At 41.6% G+C, this 19,209-nt stretch overlaps 1 protein-coding gene across 1 annotated transcript in view; it reads left to right on the top strand.

Moving 5' to 3' along the window:
• LOC110948718 (eukaryotic translation initiation factor 3 subunit H) overlaps window positions 1-19,209 on the top strand; it is a 61,668-nt gene that overhangs the window by 24,884 nt on the left and 17,575 nt on the right. The window contains exons 3-4 of the mRNA XM_022190400.2: window positions 11,813-11,980; window positions 17,155-17,254. Coding sequence (XP_022046092.1) covers window positions 11,813-11,980; window positions 17,155-17,254 — 268 coding nt within the window. The remainder of the gene's footprint in view (window positions 1-11,812; window positions 11,981-17,154; window positions 17,255-19,209) is intronic.

Below are 19,209 nucleotides of genomic sequence, written 5' to 3' on the forward strand. Positions count from 1 at the left end.
GTGTGAATGTCTCTGATCAAACAATCAGAGATTTAATGAGAGTGGTCTGAGGGCCAAGCATCCTCTAGTGCCCGCTGTGCTCGCTGACTGGCACCGTGGAGCTTGGCTGGCAACACAAGAATTTGCAAGTCCACCACTGGTGCCCTGTGCTTTTCACAGATGAGAGCAGGTTCACCCTGAGCGCATGTGACAGACATGAAAGGGTTTGGAGAAGCCATGGAGAACGTTATGCTGCCTGTAACATTGCTCAGCATGACTGGTTTGGGGAGGCATATCCATGGAGGGACGCACAGACCTCTACAGGCTGGACAATGGCATTCTGACTGCCATTAGGTATCAGGATGAAATCCTTTGACCCATTGTCAGACCCTACACTGGTGCAGTGGTCCTGGATTCCTTCTGGTGCACAACAATGCCTAATCTTATGTGGTAAGAGAAGTCATGCAGTTCCTGGAGGATGAAGGAACTGATACCATTAGCTGGCCCCCATGCTCACCTGACCTGAATCCAATACAACACCTTTGGAACATTATGTTTTGTTCCATCCGGCACCACCAGGTTGCTCCTCAGACTGTCCAGGAGCTCAGTGATGCCCTGGTCCAGTTCTGTGAGGAGATACCCCAGGACACCATCTGTCGTCTCATTCAGAGCTTGTCCCGGCATCGTCAGTCATGCATACAAGCACATGGAGGCCATACAAACTACTGAATACCATTTTGAGTTGCTGCCAAGGAATTTCAGCAAGATGGACTAGCCTGCCACATCGGTTTTTCACTTTGATTTTGGGGTGTCTTGAATTTAGCCCTCCTTGGGGGTTGATAATTTTCATTCCCATCAAACAATGTGGCACTTTTCATTCCTAACACATTATCCAGTCCGTATCAATGCTAACATCCAGTTTTTTCCCCCGTATTGAAATATGATGTATTTTCAAAGTGTTCCTTTAATTTTTTTGAGCAGTGTATTTTTAATCTGTCAAATAATTAAGGCAATTCATCAATTAAAGATTAATTTTTTAAAAATACTTTAGCCTTCCTGCTTCCATATCTTGTTGATCTAAATGTTATCTACAGAAACACATTTCATGGCCTTTCCCGTAGAGTAAATATGAGAGCCTGTACAGTTTACATTGCACAGATAAGGTGCCCTCTGTACTGTACATACGCACTCTTCATTTCCTTCCATCTTGTTGGCATACGTGCTGTTATACAAACACTGACATGGAGATCAAGTGCCATTCTTCTTCCTTCGTGTCCAATACAAAAAGATAAACTAAAATATGCAAAGATGTGAGAAAACACACAGACACGCACGTTGTCTCCCCATTCCTACTATAAAAACAAAACCCTGTGACAAGCGGCGCTGTCAAATGTGCATACGGTGAACCCGTCAGTGTGTTATGCACACAAAGCAGCTGCTTCACGATGCTCTCACTCTCTCTTATGCATTATTGTGTCACCAAGTGTGTTTGTGTGCCTGTTTGAGGCATTGTGTGTGCGTTTGTATGTACATGCACGTGTAAGGGAGGCAGCTCTCCGCAGGGCTTGCTTAAGTAAGATTAATTGCACCTAATCCACTGTGCCAGGTGGAACATGGACCGTGGTGGGTGCACTCACAAACACACAGACACCCTCACAAATAGGCGCGCACATCCCATTATACCCTTGCTGCTGAAAATTAGCCTCGCGCCTCTCCTGACACCCCGGACCAGACCACAACTCGATACCACCATTTACTTCCCGACAAGTTGCACATTTATCACTGCTCCCTTCTTCCGACAGATGAACGCATGGACGGACAAAATGCCATGACGGAGGGATAAGCTATCTGTTCTCTCACATCAGCACCAGCTGACCTTGACGATATGTAGAAAGAAACTGTTTTGTCCTCTTTTCTCTTCAAAGAAAGAGAAGCAAAGAATGCCTGCACTTAATGTCTGACAGTATCATGCGAGATGCAGTGTGACTGCAGGGATATGTGCGCTATGACACAGTGAAGTTTGAGAATGAGAAGGGAAGGCAGTGATCCAAGGTCAATGATGTATTTGCTGTACGGTCTAGTGAGGTAACACTGATAATTAGCTACATGATGATTAGCTTAACAGCAGTGATTTTGAATGTGCTGTTAGTATGTTCATTTGTATAGTTAAGTGCCTGTAAATGAAAGCCTGAATATTACCATGCTGCTGAGAAATGTTGATTGGCCTGTCAGGTTACACCTGTCCTAGTTGACAGCACCATTAAAAACTGCTCAGAGTCGACGTCCTGGAAACGATGATTTAAAAATGAAATACGGTGTCATGTTTTGACAGTTACCTTAATTTAAACTTTGACTTCTATAAGCTGTCCCCTCAGCAAAAATGCATTTAACTACTTGAAAGACATTTCAAGTATGATTTAATAATCAGTATTATTTATTTATAATTAGAAGGCAAGGTCAGTCCACTACTCATCATCTCTCCTCCCCACACAGAGATCGTTGGTGATCAGTGGTCATGTCACATGTCAGCATTCACTTGTGCCACATCTGTCTCAAAAAGCACACTGTGTGCTTCATTTAGTGTATTCACTGAGCAGATTGCATTCTTAGATGACAGTCGACTGGTCGCTCTCCTTTCACACTTTCTCCTTTCTTCCTCAGCATCTCCTCCCTTCACTCCTCACCTATCTATTACCATCTCTCATGTTCACCATAATGATGCTGAGTGGTCGTCCTCATTAATCTTGTCATGCAGGTACTGTATGTACACGGCTGCTTCCGGGCATTTTTTGTTTGAAGAATACTTCTCATTACTTTTATGTTGCTACTTTCTCACCATTTATCCAGTATTTTTGTCTGATTTGTTCCACTGTTTATCAGTTACTTTAGTAATATATTCCAACCATGCACACATTACTTCCAACAGTTTCTGTTACTTTTAGGTAACTATTATTTTTAATTGCTGTTTGTAGGGTATTCTCATTACTCACAGCTGTCTGTTTCAACCTTTGATCAATTTCTTTTAGCTCATTTTTTCGATTATTTAGACGTGATGCAACGCATACAGTTCAGGTGTTGATTCAGGCGGGAGAAGGAGGTTTAGTATTTAAGTTTCAGGATGTGGTTAGATTTTGTTAATCTTATTTGTTTTTTTTAATTCCTTAGCATAAGTTATTTCATGGCTGAGAGCCATCATCAGGACAGCTGCTTTCTCAGCCTTTTCTTACAGCCCACTGCACCTTCATGGGTACGTGAACATGCTTTAATCTTTTTGTCATGCTAGCAGCAAGCGGCGATTGTTTGCTTGTGAGAGACAAAGAAACGGAACAAATAAATCAGTCCAAGGCATATGTAGGGAGCAGTTCAGCTCGCTCCGGGGCAGTGTTTGTTAGCTCGAGGCCTAATTGGCATATTGTATTGTGTGAACGGGACAAAAGAAATCAAACAAATGTGACAATAGACAGGACCTGACAACTTGTTGAAGAGTTGGTGTTGTAAGTGACTGCTCACAGAGGAAGCAGCATTTTGAGATACTCTTGCTTTTGCCATTATCATGCTAAATCTCTCTTGCACGTGGGCAGTGTGGGTGGGAATGAATAAATAACATTGTGGATTTTGTCAGAGTTCCACCTCACAGGGGCAGGGGACAGACAGTACAGTGCATTTGATAATGTTCTTGAGAATGATGTCATTTTTTTTCTTTCTATTTATTGAGGAGACATAATTTTTATGCTGTACCCTGATGAGGGTTCATTTAAAGGAGAACTTCGTTTTTTTTTCAACCTGGGGTCTGTTTTCATATGTCATTTCATACATGTGAGTGATGGAGAAATGAATTTTCGACATAGCTCCAGTATTTAGCCAGGCAGGCAGCTTCGCAGCTCGGCTAGCGCAAAGTATGGGGCAACTTGCCCCCCTGCGTCAAAGTCTGCCCTAATGTGCTTTTTTTTTTTCCCCACACTGACCGGCTCGGATAGTCTCAACGAGTGTCCCACAACATACTAGAGATGAGAAGTGAACGAAAACCTCCACATTGCCTGGCGATCACTATTCGTTGTGGTCTGTATCCAAATCTGAGGACGCTAGAAAGCAAATCTCGTTCTGAAATCGCGCGATAGCTCACGCCAAAACACCGGTCAGTGTGGGGGGGGAAAGCACATTAGGGCGAACTTTGACGCGGGGGGCCAAGTTGCCCCATACTTTTCGCTAGCTGAGCTGCTAGCTGAGCTGCTAAGCTGCCTGCCTGGCTAAATATTGGAGCTATGTCGAAAATTCATTTCTCCATCACTCACATGTATGAAATGACATATGAAAACAGACCCCAGGTTGGAAAAAAAAAAACGAAGTTCCCCTTTAATACTGACAGATCTGTCCCTTAAAAAATGAATTATATTGATCCAAAATTGCACAGAGTGTTCATTAAACACACAGTGCTCAGAAGTTTGTGACTCAACAGATCACCAGTGATCTGTAATCGATTCAGAGGAGGAGAAACGTGCAACAAAATCAACTGTTGATATTTCTGTTACTGGAGAAGCAAGGTTAAAGGGGAGACGGGTTTTGTTTAGTTGTATTTGGGGTAAAGTAAAGCCAGATGAATTTCTAAAATGCTTCGTCAATTAGGCTTTTAAAGAAAACTGCAAAATAGAAGTGTAAACACAAGAACCACTCTGTTTTTACCTCACAAAGTAGCTTGGAGTCTATGCTGTGAAGTAAATGACTGTCAGAATGGAGTGCAGAGAAAAGAGGGTTGTTAGCTGTGCTGAGTGAATGGGTCAACAATGTGGACTCATTAAATTAGGGTTGCTGTGCTGAGTCCTCAGGGTGAGACAAAAAATGGGGCAGCTGTGGAACTGCAGCGTTCTGCACTTAGCAAAACTCTGTTAGAATAAGGTGTCTTTAAACTGTAATGCAGCTAAACATTTGTTTTTGTTTTGTTTTTCTCTTGACTCTGAAGTATTCATGAAATACTGAGATGAGTGTGGTTGACTGTCACCACTGAGCGCCACCAGTGAGGAAAAGGAATTTAGTCATTTAGGGCAGCCAGCAAAACTAGCAGTCCTATCAATTATCCAAAATGCCTCCTTTTGTGTTCAGTGTTGATTTTTTAAGATGATATTGATGGGTCAACATGAAGTAAAAACATGTTTTATATGTAGGTTAAATAAGGTAAGAAATTCTTGCCTCCGACTGTGCTGAGCACCACTTCTTCAGCTTTATTTTTTAATTGAAACCAAGCTTTGAAGATTTTTCTTTTTGGCCACCAGCTCTATTAAAGTTTCCTTGATCAGTGGTACATGTAAAACTCATCTTTTTAACTCTACTGCAACTTTAAGAGACATTTCTTTCACCAAAATGTAATTAAATTATTTTGGATAGGGGTTATACGGCCTCCTTTTAAACTGCTCTCATTTTCTTTTCACCATATTCTGGAAATAGCGGAGGGAAGTGAAGGGGAAAGGACTTGTAGCTCCGCAAGTTTCCGACATTTGACACGGTTTTATTCTGTTACTCATCTGCTCAGCTTGACGTCGGCGGATACAAACTTGGGCGTGTACGAGCAAATGCATGTGCGTGTTAAACCGCAGCAGGCTTTCCAGGCAAGGCCCCATCAGCCTGTCAAGGTGGTGATTAGAATGGGTTGTGACACACGGATACGTGCTTCCTCACATTCGTAGACGCGTACACGCTCGCACACATCTCGCTGGGCCGGACCGAGATGTTGTGGCCTGCAGCAGCATGCGAGGTCCAACGCAGTTCACCTCATGTCATTGAGTATTACAGTATGGACTATCTGTCTGGCTCATGGCAGACACACACACACACACACACACACACACTGGCCAGTGTCTCGTTGATTATGACTCTGACCATTTCTGCCCAAGGTGAGTGGTTTTGCTGCCAGCTGATAAATACCTCCACTCCCCTTCCATACATATTCTCACTTTGGATGTACAGCGTTCACTATATGCCATTCTTAGGCTCCACACATCTGTATTTTTTTTCTCCCGCTGTGTTTTCCACATATTTAAGCATGCACCTGCTCACTCACAGAACACTTTCTTCCCCCCTCCACATCATGCTCTCACACTCTGCATCACGTCTGGCTTCTTTCTCCATTTTCTGTTTCCCTTACTGAACACACATACTCCTTTAAACACACATTCACTTTGTCTCTGTCGTATGTACGCATGCCGTCGCCGCTCCTTTTCCTGTCTCTCTCTCTCACACACACACACACACACACACACACACACACACACACACACACACACACACACACAATCAAGCGGCACTAAGGGAATGGGCAGACTCATTCCCCGTCTGGCCTCGGGACCCAGATTGATTGATAGGAGAGGCGGCGGGGCAGCAGAAATGAGTGAGGAATAGCAAATGGTAGCGCACGCTCCCACCTCCGCGCCTTGATGATATTGTTAAATTGGCTGTTCTCAGGCTAATGCTGCCGTTATGTCCACAGAATATTACCAGCTGCCCTGGTAATGCAACAGAGGGGAGCAGGAAGTCCTGTTTCTGTCTGTTTTTGAAAAGACCTTATAAAGAGTGTCTCAACTCGCCTGTCATGGTGAGACCTTTATTTTTGTTCCTGGGCTCGACCCACACAAAGGAATTGTAATTTTACCATATCAGGAACCTCATGAAACAGGAGGTGGCTGCTGAAGGCAAGAGCGAAAGAGTTCACACATCAACGGCGTATTGTTGCCTGTATTCTACAAAATTATTAATTTATGCCAGCATGTACACTCATATGTTTATCAACTCGCTGTCTTTCTGGGATTTGTTCAGCTGTCTGTGATCTGTGGGTTAAATGCTTTACATAAAGTCGCCTCCACCTCAGCTGAAGGACTGAAAAATGCAATTTATTCACATATCACCATTCAGAGCAACTTAACCAGAACACGGTCTTACCTTCACTTCTTTTTCCCCCCCTGCATTTCACCATAGATGAAGGCTGAAATGTTCTCCATGTTATAAATGAATCTTTATTCCCTTGAGGTCAATGGAACTGTTTTCATGATCATATCTCTTATGGCTCATTCTTACCAATAAACCAGTAAGTCACTCAATGCATCATCAAAAAAAGTACATTTTGGAAAAGTAATTGGCCATTAGTGAAAACTGCATTTGTTACTACAGCTTCTAATGTGTTTTTTGTCTTTGTTGTAATATTTTCTTTCTGGAGATTCTTATCTATAAAAAGATTTGGAAATGTTGTTCTTACCGGTAAGAGATTATAAGGCTATAAAAATAACATAATATACACCTACATTTTTAACTCTACAAATTCTGCGATCTCCAGAGGCTTTAATACTTCGATATATTGCAAGGTTTACACATCTGTGATGGTCACACAGTTTATTTAGCTATTTTTGTCCCCACAGCTATAATTCATTGTTTATGAGCAAACAAGGTAGTGATCCAGTGGCATTTACAAGACTGTGCACTTTGTATTAGATCTGTGGTGGATGCGCTGGCCGGCCCGCCACTGTCCTGTTGTCTCACTCAGCCATCTGAATTTCAGTTTAGCTATCAGGCTGAAAGTCAGCTGGTTGTCTGCATGTGTCTATTTCTCTCTGACCTGACTGCAGCGTGGAGCCGATTGTTTGTAAGTCTGCCTGTCTGCTTGAGTTTCGTGTGGAAGCTGAGTGTCATCCAGATGGGTAGAACGCAAGTCAGTCGGTGTAGAGTCAGAGCAGACTTGAATGTGAAGTGATGGAAGGACTGTAGAGTGCTCTTCTATGTTTGAGCCAATTTGCATCCCTTTGTATGGTGTCATTTAATGCCAGTATACTATTTAAGGCAAGGTTAGGCAGGGTTAGATGGAGGCAATTGATTTGCTGTGGCGACCCCTGAAGGGAAAAGCCGAAATGAAAAGAAGATACTATTTAAGGCAAAATACAAATCTCACCATGTTCTTTGAAAGCGATAATGTACTCGACAATATTCTGAGTTTAAATTTGTCATCGTCGTTTGCACCAATATATTTATATTAATTATAGAAATGCAATGGAATCTCAAGCCTAATAGTTACTAGAATCTGTACTGTATGGTTTCGCTGCCCACTTTGGCTAAATAGAGCCCAAACCCTCCACAGAAATTGCAAAATAATATTTAAAAAGTTCAATGAAGAATCGTCCAAACACAAATATTTTCATTTCAGAGGAACCTCAGTCATCAGCCCAACCTTTTGGCTTTATGATCCGTTTCCCTCAGAAATTTAAATGTGCTACATGTAGCCGTCCCTGCAGAATGATCTTTAATTTCTGCCAACACTCGCTGTGGGAAAGCCTTGTGGACTGATGATCACTGGGGAACTCTTAGCTGCTCAGCTGACCTACAGACACTGGGAAAACGCTGTCGATACCAATGTTCTTTAAATTTATCTGGAATCTCCGTGTGCTTTTGAAATTCTCAGCACTTGAGAAATACTTTTTCTTAACCTTCCCAAGATCGGTGTCTTTTGGCAGCTGTCTGTGAATTCTGGTCGGTGGTTGAAAAGAGCCGAGCTGTAAATGCATGTCAAGGACACTCAGAAGAATTTTGACTTTTCATTTTCAATTTAACTGTAACATCAGACGAAGAAAATATCAGTAACTTCAACGTTTTCTTTAATAAGTTGTAGGTTAACAGTTTAATGCATAACAGGTTAATAGAAAAAGGTTTCCACATCTTAGTTTGCTGAACCAAAGTGGCCTGCGGACAGAGTGCAGCTCTGATGCTACAATATGGACGTGTTTGTTCTTACACAGACGGTGGCATTAGTTCAAACACAGACAAACATGACAGGACTCTTGTGGATGGTTCTGAGTTTTACTTGTTGCACTTTTCACAGCATGAATTGGCTTCATCGCATGCTGTTTCCTGCATTTATCTGATCCTCCTTTCTCATTTATCTATAATATTTTTGCTGTTTATCGGATTAATAGCGTACCTATGCTTACAATGAAGTGATTAGTTTGAAATTACATTTCATTATATATCATTAAACATTCACCACTAAAAATATACAGCATCTGTCCAATGAATTATAATGCTTCTTCAACATTGTAGACTACAGTTAGATATTGTGGAATAACACACTTTTAGAGTGCAACTATCAGTCAAGCGATAACTGTAATGTTATCAAATGTGACTAAACCAGCTGTTTTGACACCACATAGCTAGATTTTGTAAACACACATGAAGGTTTTCAACAACTTGAAGAGAGTTGCCGTTCTAATACAGAAGTAGAGACGGCTGATTGGTTTTCCTGCCTCTGTTGTCAATCCTCTAGCCTTCAGCTTTTGCTTCAGAGACAGATCACTTTGTGCACAATTTCCCTGCTAATGATAGGGTGTTGGGCCAGGTATACGCATCAGTGGCGCCAGAGAGGTAAGTACCCATACTGATAGGCATAGGAGTGCAGAGACAGATACAGTAGTTCGGTGGCAGGCTGCCTTCCCTCTCCATTGAGCTCTGTGTATCTTGGAGTCTGCTGCTAGCCTGCCCCTGGGCTGAGCCACTCTCCACCAGACTTACTCTTAGTCTGTCACTCCTACTCTCTGCCTTCCTCGTGCTCTGTCTTTTGCTTCTTCTGTTATCTGCCTCTCCCACTCTGTTTCCACACCTACTTTTCGTTTGTCACCACAGAGTCAGAATTACAGACTTGAATCTTTTCTCTCCTGCTTCCTCTACCAGCTATTTTGTCTCAATCGGGTACAATATTACCCACACATCTCCTTCAGGTGTTCTATCAGCAAAACTTTGTTTGGAGTTTGCACTTCTGTAGCATATACAGACTCTTCCCTCTGGACGTTCAGTGCAAACAAATGCACTTCTTTACGGATGGATACAAAGACACGGGCAAGAGACTAATTTTATCTGTTTTTTGCTGTGGAGTTTTAAGGAATGTGCACATGGAGCATTACTGTGGCAAAAACAGGGGCAATATTTCATGATGATGAATAAGTATGTGAGCCAGTGCTTTGAAATTTGTTGAAAGATGTTTGCAGAAGGAATATTCTTTGTATGTTACACAGATAACATGTATTACACTACTAACTTTCTTTGTAATGATACATTTGCACCGTTTGACAGTCAACATAGTCGAGTAACTGAATGACTTGCTAACCTTCTAGCTGATGGATTTTCCAATTTCCAGGCTCACAGTGTGGTCTCCCTGAAATCCTCTGCAAAAGTTCACATTTTTCAACATGCTTGAGGCAAATTCTGCACTGAAAAAAAAAAATGGAAAGAGGAGTTTCACAAACACATCAGAGTTCTCAGAGGTCTCCATGGGAATGCATGGACTTGCAGTTGACACGCAGACACAGAGCTGTGTGGAAATGAGGCACAACATTCACAGCTAAGAGCCACACACAGTGCCAGACGCCACCTGACACCTTTTCTTCCTGTGGTTTGGCCCAGAATTGCTGCACAGTTTGCAATCTCTCTCTTCCCCCTCATGCACCACATCTTCCCCAGTTCCTCTCCCACTTTCTCACCCTCCTCCCCCCCGTATTTCGTTCTCCATTTATTCCTCTGGCCTTTGTCTCACTGACCATGTCAATCACGAAATAAAAGGCTTGATTAAAAGGGAAGATTGCTACATCCAGTCCATCCCATCAGGACAGAGCGTGAATGGGCCTTCTGTGCCTGCCTGTCCCCATCCAGGGCTCCAATCCAGATGTTGCTGAAATTCGCTGCGATGGTATTGTGATAGTGATGGAAGTGGCTCCCTCAGCCCTGCTCCTCTCCTCGTGTTGCACCCCGGCACGACTTACAAGTTTAATTGTGAGCAGACCTTTGCCATTTATTTCCTGTGTCTGTGCAGCAAGAATCGCTTGTGTTTCTGGAAGGTTTGTTTAACGATGGGTTCAGTTAATGCAACTAATTCAGAAAGTATTGCATTCACTGATTGTACTCATTACCAAACCATAGCTCGGGGCCTTTCTGATTCTCGCAAGTGACCAAATTCCATGTTAGTATATTTTGTTGGAAGTTATTTCTTGCTTTCTTCTCTGCCTTTTCCCCTCTTTTTTTGCATCCCCTCTCATTCCTCTTCCTTTCCTTCCCTTTAAGACTTTCCACCTATCTCTCGGTTTCCTACACCTTTCCATCTTCGCTCTGCTCTCCCCCCTCCATCTCTTCCATCTCTCCAGTTTGTTCTTGTTAACAGCCCCAGCAGGAGAGAGATGTGCTCTACAGACTGGGGTCTAGGGGGCCACAGCTGCCCAATCACAACCTGATTTATCAACCTCCTCCAGCTAGCTGCATAGAAATACTGTTTTGCTTGCTTGCTTTGGTTGTTACTTACAGCCAGCAAGGCAGGTTGTTTGTATTACTGACTGCGCATCCTTAGGATGTGTCTGCCGTAATGAAATGTCTCTCTCCGTAATGTATCTCCGCCTCTCTCCAGCAGCTGAAGCCTGTCTTTGTATCCATCTTGCCTTTTTCTCCTTACCAGGATGCATTTACTGACATAAGGGATGAAAGGCTGACCAGTGATCCCAGCTGATGTTTGTTTTAGAAATCTCACCCACAACCACTTGATAACAGAAGATGAAGCCTTTGTTTTTTTTCTCAGTTTCAATACATTTGTCCTTCACATCCTGTTTGTTCATTTTTTCACCATATTTCCCGCATCGTCTCCGTCCCTTCCTCCCTCCCTCTGTTTGTACACCATGTCCACTTCCAGATGGAGACGAGATATTCAGACCTAAAAAACGATGGCTAATTTCAACAAAGTTCAATCTGATTTATTTTTTCTTTCTTTGTCCCACTTCTCTGACTTTCCCTCTCTCTGTTTCTTTCCTACCTCTCTTTCTGCCTCTAGTCCAGTACCAGATGGAGATGATGCGTTCCCTGCGTCACGTCAACATTGACCATCTGCATGTGGGCTGGTACCAATCCACCTACTATGGCTCCTTTGTCAGCCGAGCGCTGCTTGACTCTCAGTTCAGCTACCAACACGCCATTGAAGAGTCAGTCGTGCTCATCTATGGTGAGTAGTACTACACAGAAGACTGCGCAAATGATGGGTTTTGATCATGAACTTTCTTTTGTTTACACATTGCACCCAAATCAGGGCATTTCCCACGCAAAGTTTAGCCTTGATGAAACAGTAAAACATTAACAGCATGAGCAGGTACATTACAGGTAGTTGGAATAGAAATAAAAGGCAGGATTAGTTTTATCTGTGCCATGTTATAAGGTAACAAAGGTATAAAGAAGGAATAGACTGATTATTAGTGGCCAATATTTGACAATTTTCTGATTATTGGTGTCAGTATTTTTATTGACCAATTATTGATCATTTAAATGCTCTAGTTCAGGTCTGATGCAGCCTCCTCTCTCTGTCCGTCATCACTCTGTGGTCTCTGAAATGTCTCTCGAGCAGCAAAAACTGAAGAAAAAACACAAACCAGGAAATAAGCTTCTCACACAATAGCTAAATGGGCAGTAAAACTGACCCACCAGTGAGAGAAAATAGAGAAGAACTACAGACGAATCAGCAGGAGGCAAACCGATCAATCTCAGTCCATCCACAAAACGGAGGACAGCGTCCTAAGTTAATCACTTACATTTCTATTTTGCATATTCACTTATAGTCACCATCATCAATGACCATGCACTTTTTATTCTTTTTAACTGTTTTAACTTATCCTTTTTTGTGATTTTTATTACATGTATCTTGCACTGATGGAGATGCTCTAAATCTCATTGTACTTGTGTATAGTGACAATAAAAGGCATTCTATTCTATTCTAAGATGCTGAGTTATGAATGACAGGTTTCTGGTATCACATGCTGTTAAAACATTGCATTTAATGTAGACCGGTTCCTAATGTCGGACATCTGTCTTTCATGATCAAAAATAATCAGTGCATGAAACATCCCATATCGGTCTGTCCCTAATTAATACATTTATAATCCTAAATTATAAACAGAATTAAGATGTTTAATGTTTAAGTGTCTCTTGGATATGTAAAATCAAACCCATTTAATTAGATATGATTGAACAGCCAAGATGGGTTCAACCACTGGTCAGTACAGGTAATGGTCAGATGAATGCTCTAAGTCTTGGTCAGTCCATTAATGTCATTTACAGGGAATGTTTCATCGACAAAGTAGGGGGAAAAAAAACAGGATTGCAGAGAGAAGATCCACTGCTTTAGTGTTCACCTGTCACACAATCAACCAGCCATTCTCAGGCTACCACTAATAAGAGGTTAATGCTGGTGGGAACTGTAGTTCAGCTAGTTCCACAAAGAAAACTTGAAAAAAATCCTCAAACAAAAGCTTCGTCAGACTCAATACACAAGATCAAGATTTGTTTCCCTTCTTTGGCCCTAAACTTGTTTCTGCAAAGGAGTTGATTACAGTCATTTAGGGTGCATTGTCATTCAGATTTCAGCCATGATTAAACAATCACGAGTCAAATTTAGTCTCTTTTATCAATAAGTATCCAAGAATAGGCCTGCCACCGAGAAGCCTTAAGATATTCTACTGTGGCTCACATTCAGAGAGTCTGGGCAATAAATCAGTCTGACAGATGTAGGAAAAGAAGTTGAGGTAAGCACAGATGTTTAAAGAACAATCTAAATCTAAATTAGATTTTCGTTTCAAGATACATTTTCGCGAGTATCTGCATTGCCTTCAAGTACATTTCAAACAGACTGACGAGCTTGAAGAATATTTATAGAGATATTTTCTTTTTGTGCAGGTCTGCGATAATGCCGACTTCGATCTTACAAATCTCAGTATGGATAATCTTCAGTCAAACAACAGGGTAGAAGGCTGCGGGGGTGGTGCAGATGCAGTTAGGCACAAGTTCCCGTCTAACGCCACCTCACAATAAAGTCTGGTGCTGCCTTGTGGTGGAGACTGCACATGTCTGCAGCTCCTCTGAGGCCAGCAGCAGTGAAAGCACAGACAAACAGGAAACGGGAAGAAATAGACGGGATTAATAAGGTCGCTGGCAGTCGCTAACATGACACGGACTCACATGATATGTCTGCAGGTGATCCACAGTAAAAACCTTTAAGAGCTGCCCATAATGGTTGCGCTACAAATGCCACCACAGATGGTGTAAGCCCTCAAATGGCAGCAGTATTAACATTTACATGAGAGAAAATTAAAACCTGTCACTACTGAAAGGTGTTCATTTTTATTTCTCTGTGTCTAAATAAACGCTAATTCATTTCCAAACCAAGTGGTCACTGAGTGCAGAAGCAGTATATTAATACATTAATGAAGCTGTGACAGTGGTAATTAGTGGTTTTGCTTGTTTTTGTGAGAGTCCTGCTGCTTGTTTTCATGTTTGTGATGCTCAACTGTGACCCACACATTAGAGACTTTTGAAAACTGCCATCAAATATCGACACTGTCAGAATGCCAAATTGTATCAAGATAGCAATTTGTGACCATTTTACACTTCATATTTTCCCCTGTCAGATTTATGAACTGATAAACAAAAGTAAAGTAGAGCCAGGGTGACACAAAACATCTTACAAGCTCACTGACCTGAAATCACAATCTTTCATTAGAACTGCTCAGTGTTTATCCAGTCACTGCAAGTGAAGAGAGAGGCAACAAACAGAATTGTCATTTTAAAAACGGCTTTGAATTTCATCAATATCTCAGTGCTGCTGATTGGGAAGGAACTCTCACTGCCCTATTCTGTCTCTCCGAAATCACTTAAGGGTCATCTTTTCCTCAGGTTGTACAAATCCAGGATAGACGATGATAAGGCTTTAACATTTCACTTGTTTAACCCTGTGATCCAGTCTTACCGGCCAACCAGCGGACGCTCAGGCAGGCAGGCAGTCAGTCCCTTTTCATTCTAGGTGAGGGTTCCTGTTAATGTCAATCAATAATGCAGTGCTTAACAGATCAAAGACCCTCAAAGGAATTGACATTATCTCTGTTTAAAGTCAAAGGGAAAGAACATTGATTTCTTTTTTGTTCTCTTTGTCATTAGCTTAGTGGTCATTTTGTGCCGATGAATGAATCAGTCAAGTGACCAACTGGCAGGTTCATAGCTTCTGTCCAGTGACAGCTCAAAATTAGAGTGGGTTGTTAAAGCAATTGGTTAAATGTATTTGCCATGACGACGCTTCTCTAACGTGAGGTGAGCAGCTGAAGAGGTTAAGATGGACAGATGCAGAGCTGAACAGCAGCAGCTCAGTGCAGATCCACCGCTTTTGTCGGGGGCAACGACTACAACCGGTTGGCTTTAGAACCTCATTAGAGGCAGGCTTTTAAGTGATACTCTCCACCCATTTGTAAAAGTCATACAGAATTGATTATTCTGTTTGATTATTTAACTGAGTGTCTATATTTTCTTTCAGCTGGTTCATAATCTTTCTTTAGCAAATCGATCACAGCTCTTAAAACAGAATTTAAACATAAGATGAGACCAGTTTCCTTCAGATGTAAAGGAGCACAAACATCATCTTTGGATACCCTCCATGGAATAAGTACCGCTGAAATTTGGTTTCTAACATTTTGTTGTATTTTTTAAGGGGATCAGTGAATATCTGGTCTCCCTCTGGAATTGGTCCACTGCGATTCCTTTATCCCAAAGCTGCAGTGTACGCTGCTTTTAGGTTTTACTTTGTGCATTTGGTTATCTAGGTTTGTGCCTTCTTGACATTTGCAGATTGAACAAAAACAAACCCACTGCTTTCCATAGTAACCTTTTGCATATTAACCAACAGAACTAATGCATAATATACGGTGTGCACCGCATGGTAGAAACAAGAGTTTGTTGACAGGAAAAGTTACCTTGAAGGAAGTGTTGCTATCACCAGCCATTCTCCATGGAGATGGCCAGCATGAACTGAGATTAGCTGTCAACTGTGAGTCGTGTTTGGGACTGGCTAAGCTGTAGGCAAATGGCTTGTCGTAGTTGGCTGTTGGAAAGGGTATAATTTGGAGTAGAATTTCTGGTCAGCTGTAGTTTGGTGGCTGTCAGCCTGTTCATACTGAGCCAGTATCCCCACTCTGTTTCTCTGCAGGTAGCTTGAACAAAGAACTGAAACAAAGTCACACAGCAGAGCTGATGTAGATCGTTTCACCTGCTGTTTTTTTAAAAACCATACTTTAATTCAAGTCCTCTGTTTGTAGAATTGATTTTATATAAGAAAATGTCATTTTGCAGTGGACAGACCAGAAGAAGCTCTTCTCGTTCTTTCATGCGCAGATTTCAAGCCTGTAGAGAAATAAAATTTTCTACCCTTAAAGTGGAAAAGCTGATATTAACTGACACAATCAATCAAATAAGAAATCTGATGGGAGACACTGTATATTCCACCAACTTCATCATTAGGCCTTTGGTTAAACAACATCTGAAGGAAATGGTTGAATCTTGGGGAAATAAGGTTTCTAATGTGCAATATTACTGAAAGATCTGAAGATTTTTGTGCCAAAACATTTCACTTCTTTGAAATGAAGTGATCTATACCATAATATTATGTTAAATTATCATCTGCAAATGTTATACAATGTGATAAAAGGGGTTTTGAATGTTTTGCATGATTATTATATTGTGTTACTTTAAAGGAACAACTCTGATAACCTCCAGCAGCAAATTAGGATCCAGCACTGGACTTGAGGCGGACAGTTTGATGTGGTTGCACACAGGGTCAAACAGGAGACTTAGACCCAGAAGCTTGTTAACTGGAAAAATATGGGAGTCAGAACGTAAATGATGAATGTTCGCAGCTAATTCGACCATCTTCAAGGTGTCCTTTTGAAAAGAGTTTGACTCTTCCAGTGGTTTGAGAGACACCGGCACTGGACAATGAGGACCGTAGCACTGAGGCAGCATTGTATATTAGCAACTATGCTCACTTAAGACCAGTTACATACATGTGAAATACAGGACACAGAAAGCACTATATATCAGCTGATAGTGGTAATATTTCTACATGACATTCATTGCTTGGAACCTCCCTGAAAAAAAAAAAAAAAACAGAAAATCAGTGCTGTCTTGCGTATTTTTATTTATTTATTTTTTTTACAAAACTTAAATATGACCTTGTAATCTGATGTGTCGTTCTGTATATTTGTAAGAAACACCGGATAAGTGACGGCCAGGATGTATGGTTGTTGAATCAAAGCTGGTTTTCTTCTTCTTTTTTTCTTCCTCACTCTCATCTGTTTCTCATTCTAGATCCCATAAAGACGGCCCAGGGCTCCCTGTCTCTCAAAGCCTACAGGCTTACTCCAAAACTCATGGAGATCTGCAAAGAGAAAGATTTCACACCTGAGGGGTGAGTGGTGTAACAGCAGACACACAGGAAGATACTACCACTACTACTTTCAGATGCCCACATAAGTGCAGATATTTACAAGTAAATCTTTTTTTTGCTTATATATGAACATGAGGACTCACATTACTTGTAGGAAAACAGAATTATAATTTCTGATTTTTGACTCTTTTACTTCTGGTTATTGGGTGGATGTAAATATGGGTCTGCACATCCTCGGGGGAGGCATTTAGTAGCAGTTGGAGATGGATGCTGATGATGATGATTTATCGGCTTGCCCTTCCCCGTCAAACAAACGTACCGTGTTTACGCTTTTTCTGACCCCAAGGCTTATCGTAATTGCTTTTAAATTGCAGCTAAAAATGTACGTAATGAGGGGACCATTTTCCAGGCAGTTCAGGCTAGTCCTAGTGCACCTACTCATACATGCATAAACACACACACGAGGCACATGCTCAGACAAATGCAAGCAGAACAGCCCAATGCAAGAAATCCCAGAGGCATCAGGCTGCTGCCCATTCAGAACCTTCAGATATACATTTTAAAATCCACTAAAAGCAAGAGGATTTGCAGGGGGAAGGGAAATTTAACTGCATCATTTTATTTCTCTTTCCTCGTTTCCTCTGTTATTTCTTCACCTGTGTGTTTTACTTGCCAGCCACTCTGTTATTGACCCACTGTGTTTGGCCCAGAGTCAGGATCCTTCTCATTTCTGCGGCTTTTCATTAGTTCCTATGATTTATTATGGCTCCAATCTGTAACTATCAGTGTTCCCAATAAGCCCATGATTGAAAGAGGGCAGCTCAGGCAGGAAAGGACAATATCACCACGTCGCAACAATCTTGTCTCTATCCTATTATTTTCAGAAAGGACGAGAAATATGAATATCAATAATGTTTTATTTTTCCTCCCAAAGATGCAAAACTTCAAAAGTGTTTCATTTTCCCCCCACTACAATGTGCAGCCTCTTTCATGTTGGTGTATTTGATGTTACATAAGCTTGCATATATTGTGCACCTTTTTGAAATGAAAGGCATGGCTAGATGAGTGCTGAATAGACCCATCCCTTTGAACTGCCCTCCAAGTCCACTGAGCTATAGAGGCAGTGGTCAATAGCATCCACTTCAGCACACAATCTGAAGCATCAAATTAGTCTGCCTGCGGAGTCAACCTTTGGCTTTGTCCAGCAGGGCCCAACTTGGAAAGAGCATGGCATTAGGTGTCAAAGTCCAGTATGGGTGAGCAATTTGTCCTGCCCAGAATGAGCTGTCCCTCTGTTTCCTCATAGACACCTTGTTCTTTTATGACTCTGAAGGCATTTGAAAGGTCATTGTATGCAGGAAGTATTTTTAATGCACCCCAGATTGATAGTTATGCCAAAATCTTGAACAAACAGTATTTATATCTGTATGGATTTTCCTTATAGGTTGACGTTGTCCACAATGATTTCTGTCCCTTCCCACTCAGATCCTCAGGCAGCATCGTCCACTTCTGTCACCTCGTCGTAAAGCTAGCCTGAGGCGATGCTGTACTCGGAATACAAAACATTTATAAACGTAACTGATCGCAATCAAATGATACTTCACGTTCCTATTTATCACACAGAAAAGCATTATGTAAACATCTCTGTTTCTGCTACAGTGCACATGGTAGATTAATGCAGTGAGTGTATTGATCCCATAACGAGCACAACACATTTAACAAGACAGCATTGGACGTACACAGACATTAGTTTGTAGCTCATGCACTGTGCACAAATGACAGGCTGAACCACGGCAATCAGTCACTGTTATTAGATTTATGTGAGACGATAAGCAAAGGCTGAGGTTCCATTCAATGTTAACAGGACTCTGTCAGAAAGAGACAGAGAGGAGCAGCTTTTAGATTTTGAGTAGAGAGAAGAGATGGTTAAGTCACTCAGCATCTTGTGTCCCAATCAAGAAAGAAGAAAAAAAACA

Source organism: Acanthochromis polyacanthus, chromosome 12, assembly GCF_021347895.1.
Source record: "Acanthochromis polyacanthus isolate Apoly-LR-REF ecotype Palm Island chromosome 12, KAUST_Apoly_ChrSc, whole genome shotgun sequence".
NCBI lineage: Eukaryota > Metazoa > Chordata > Actinopteri > Pomacentridae > Acanthochromis > Acanthochromis polyacanthus.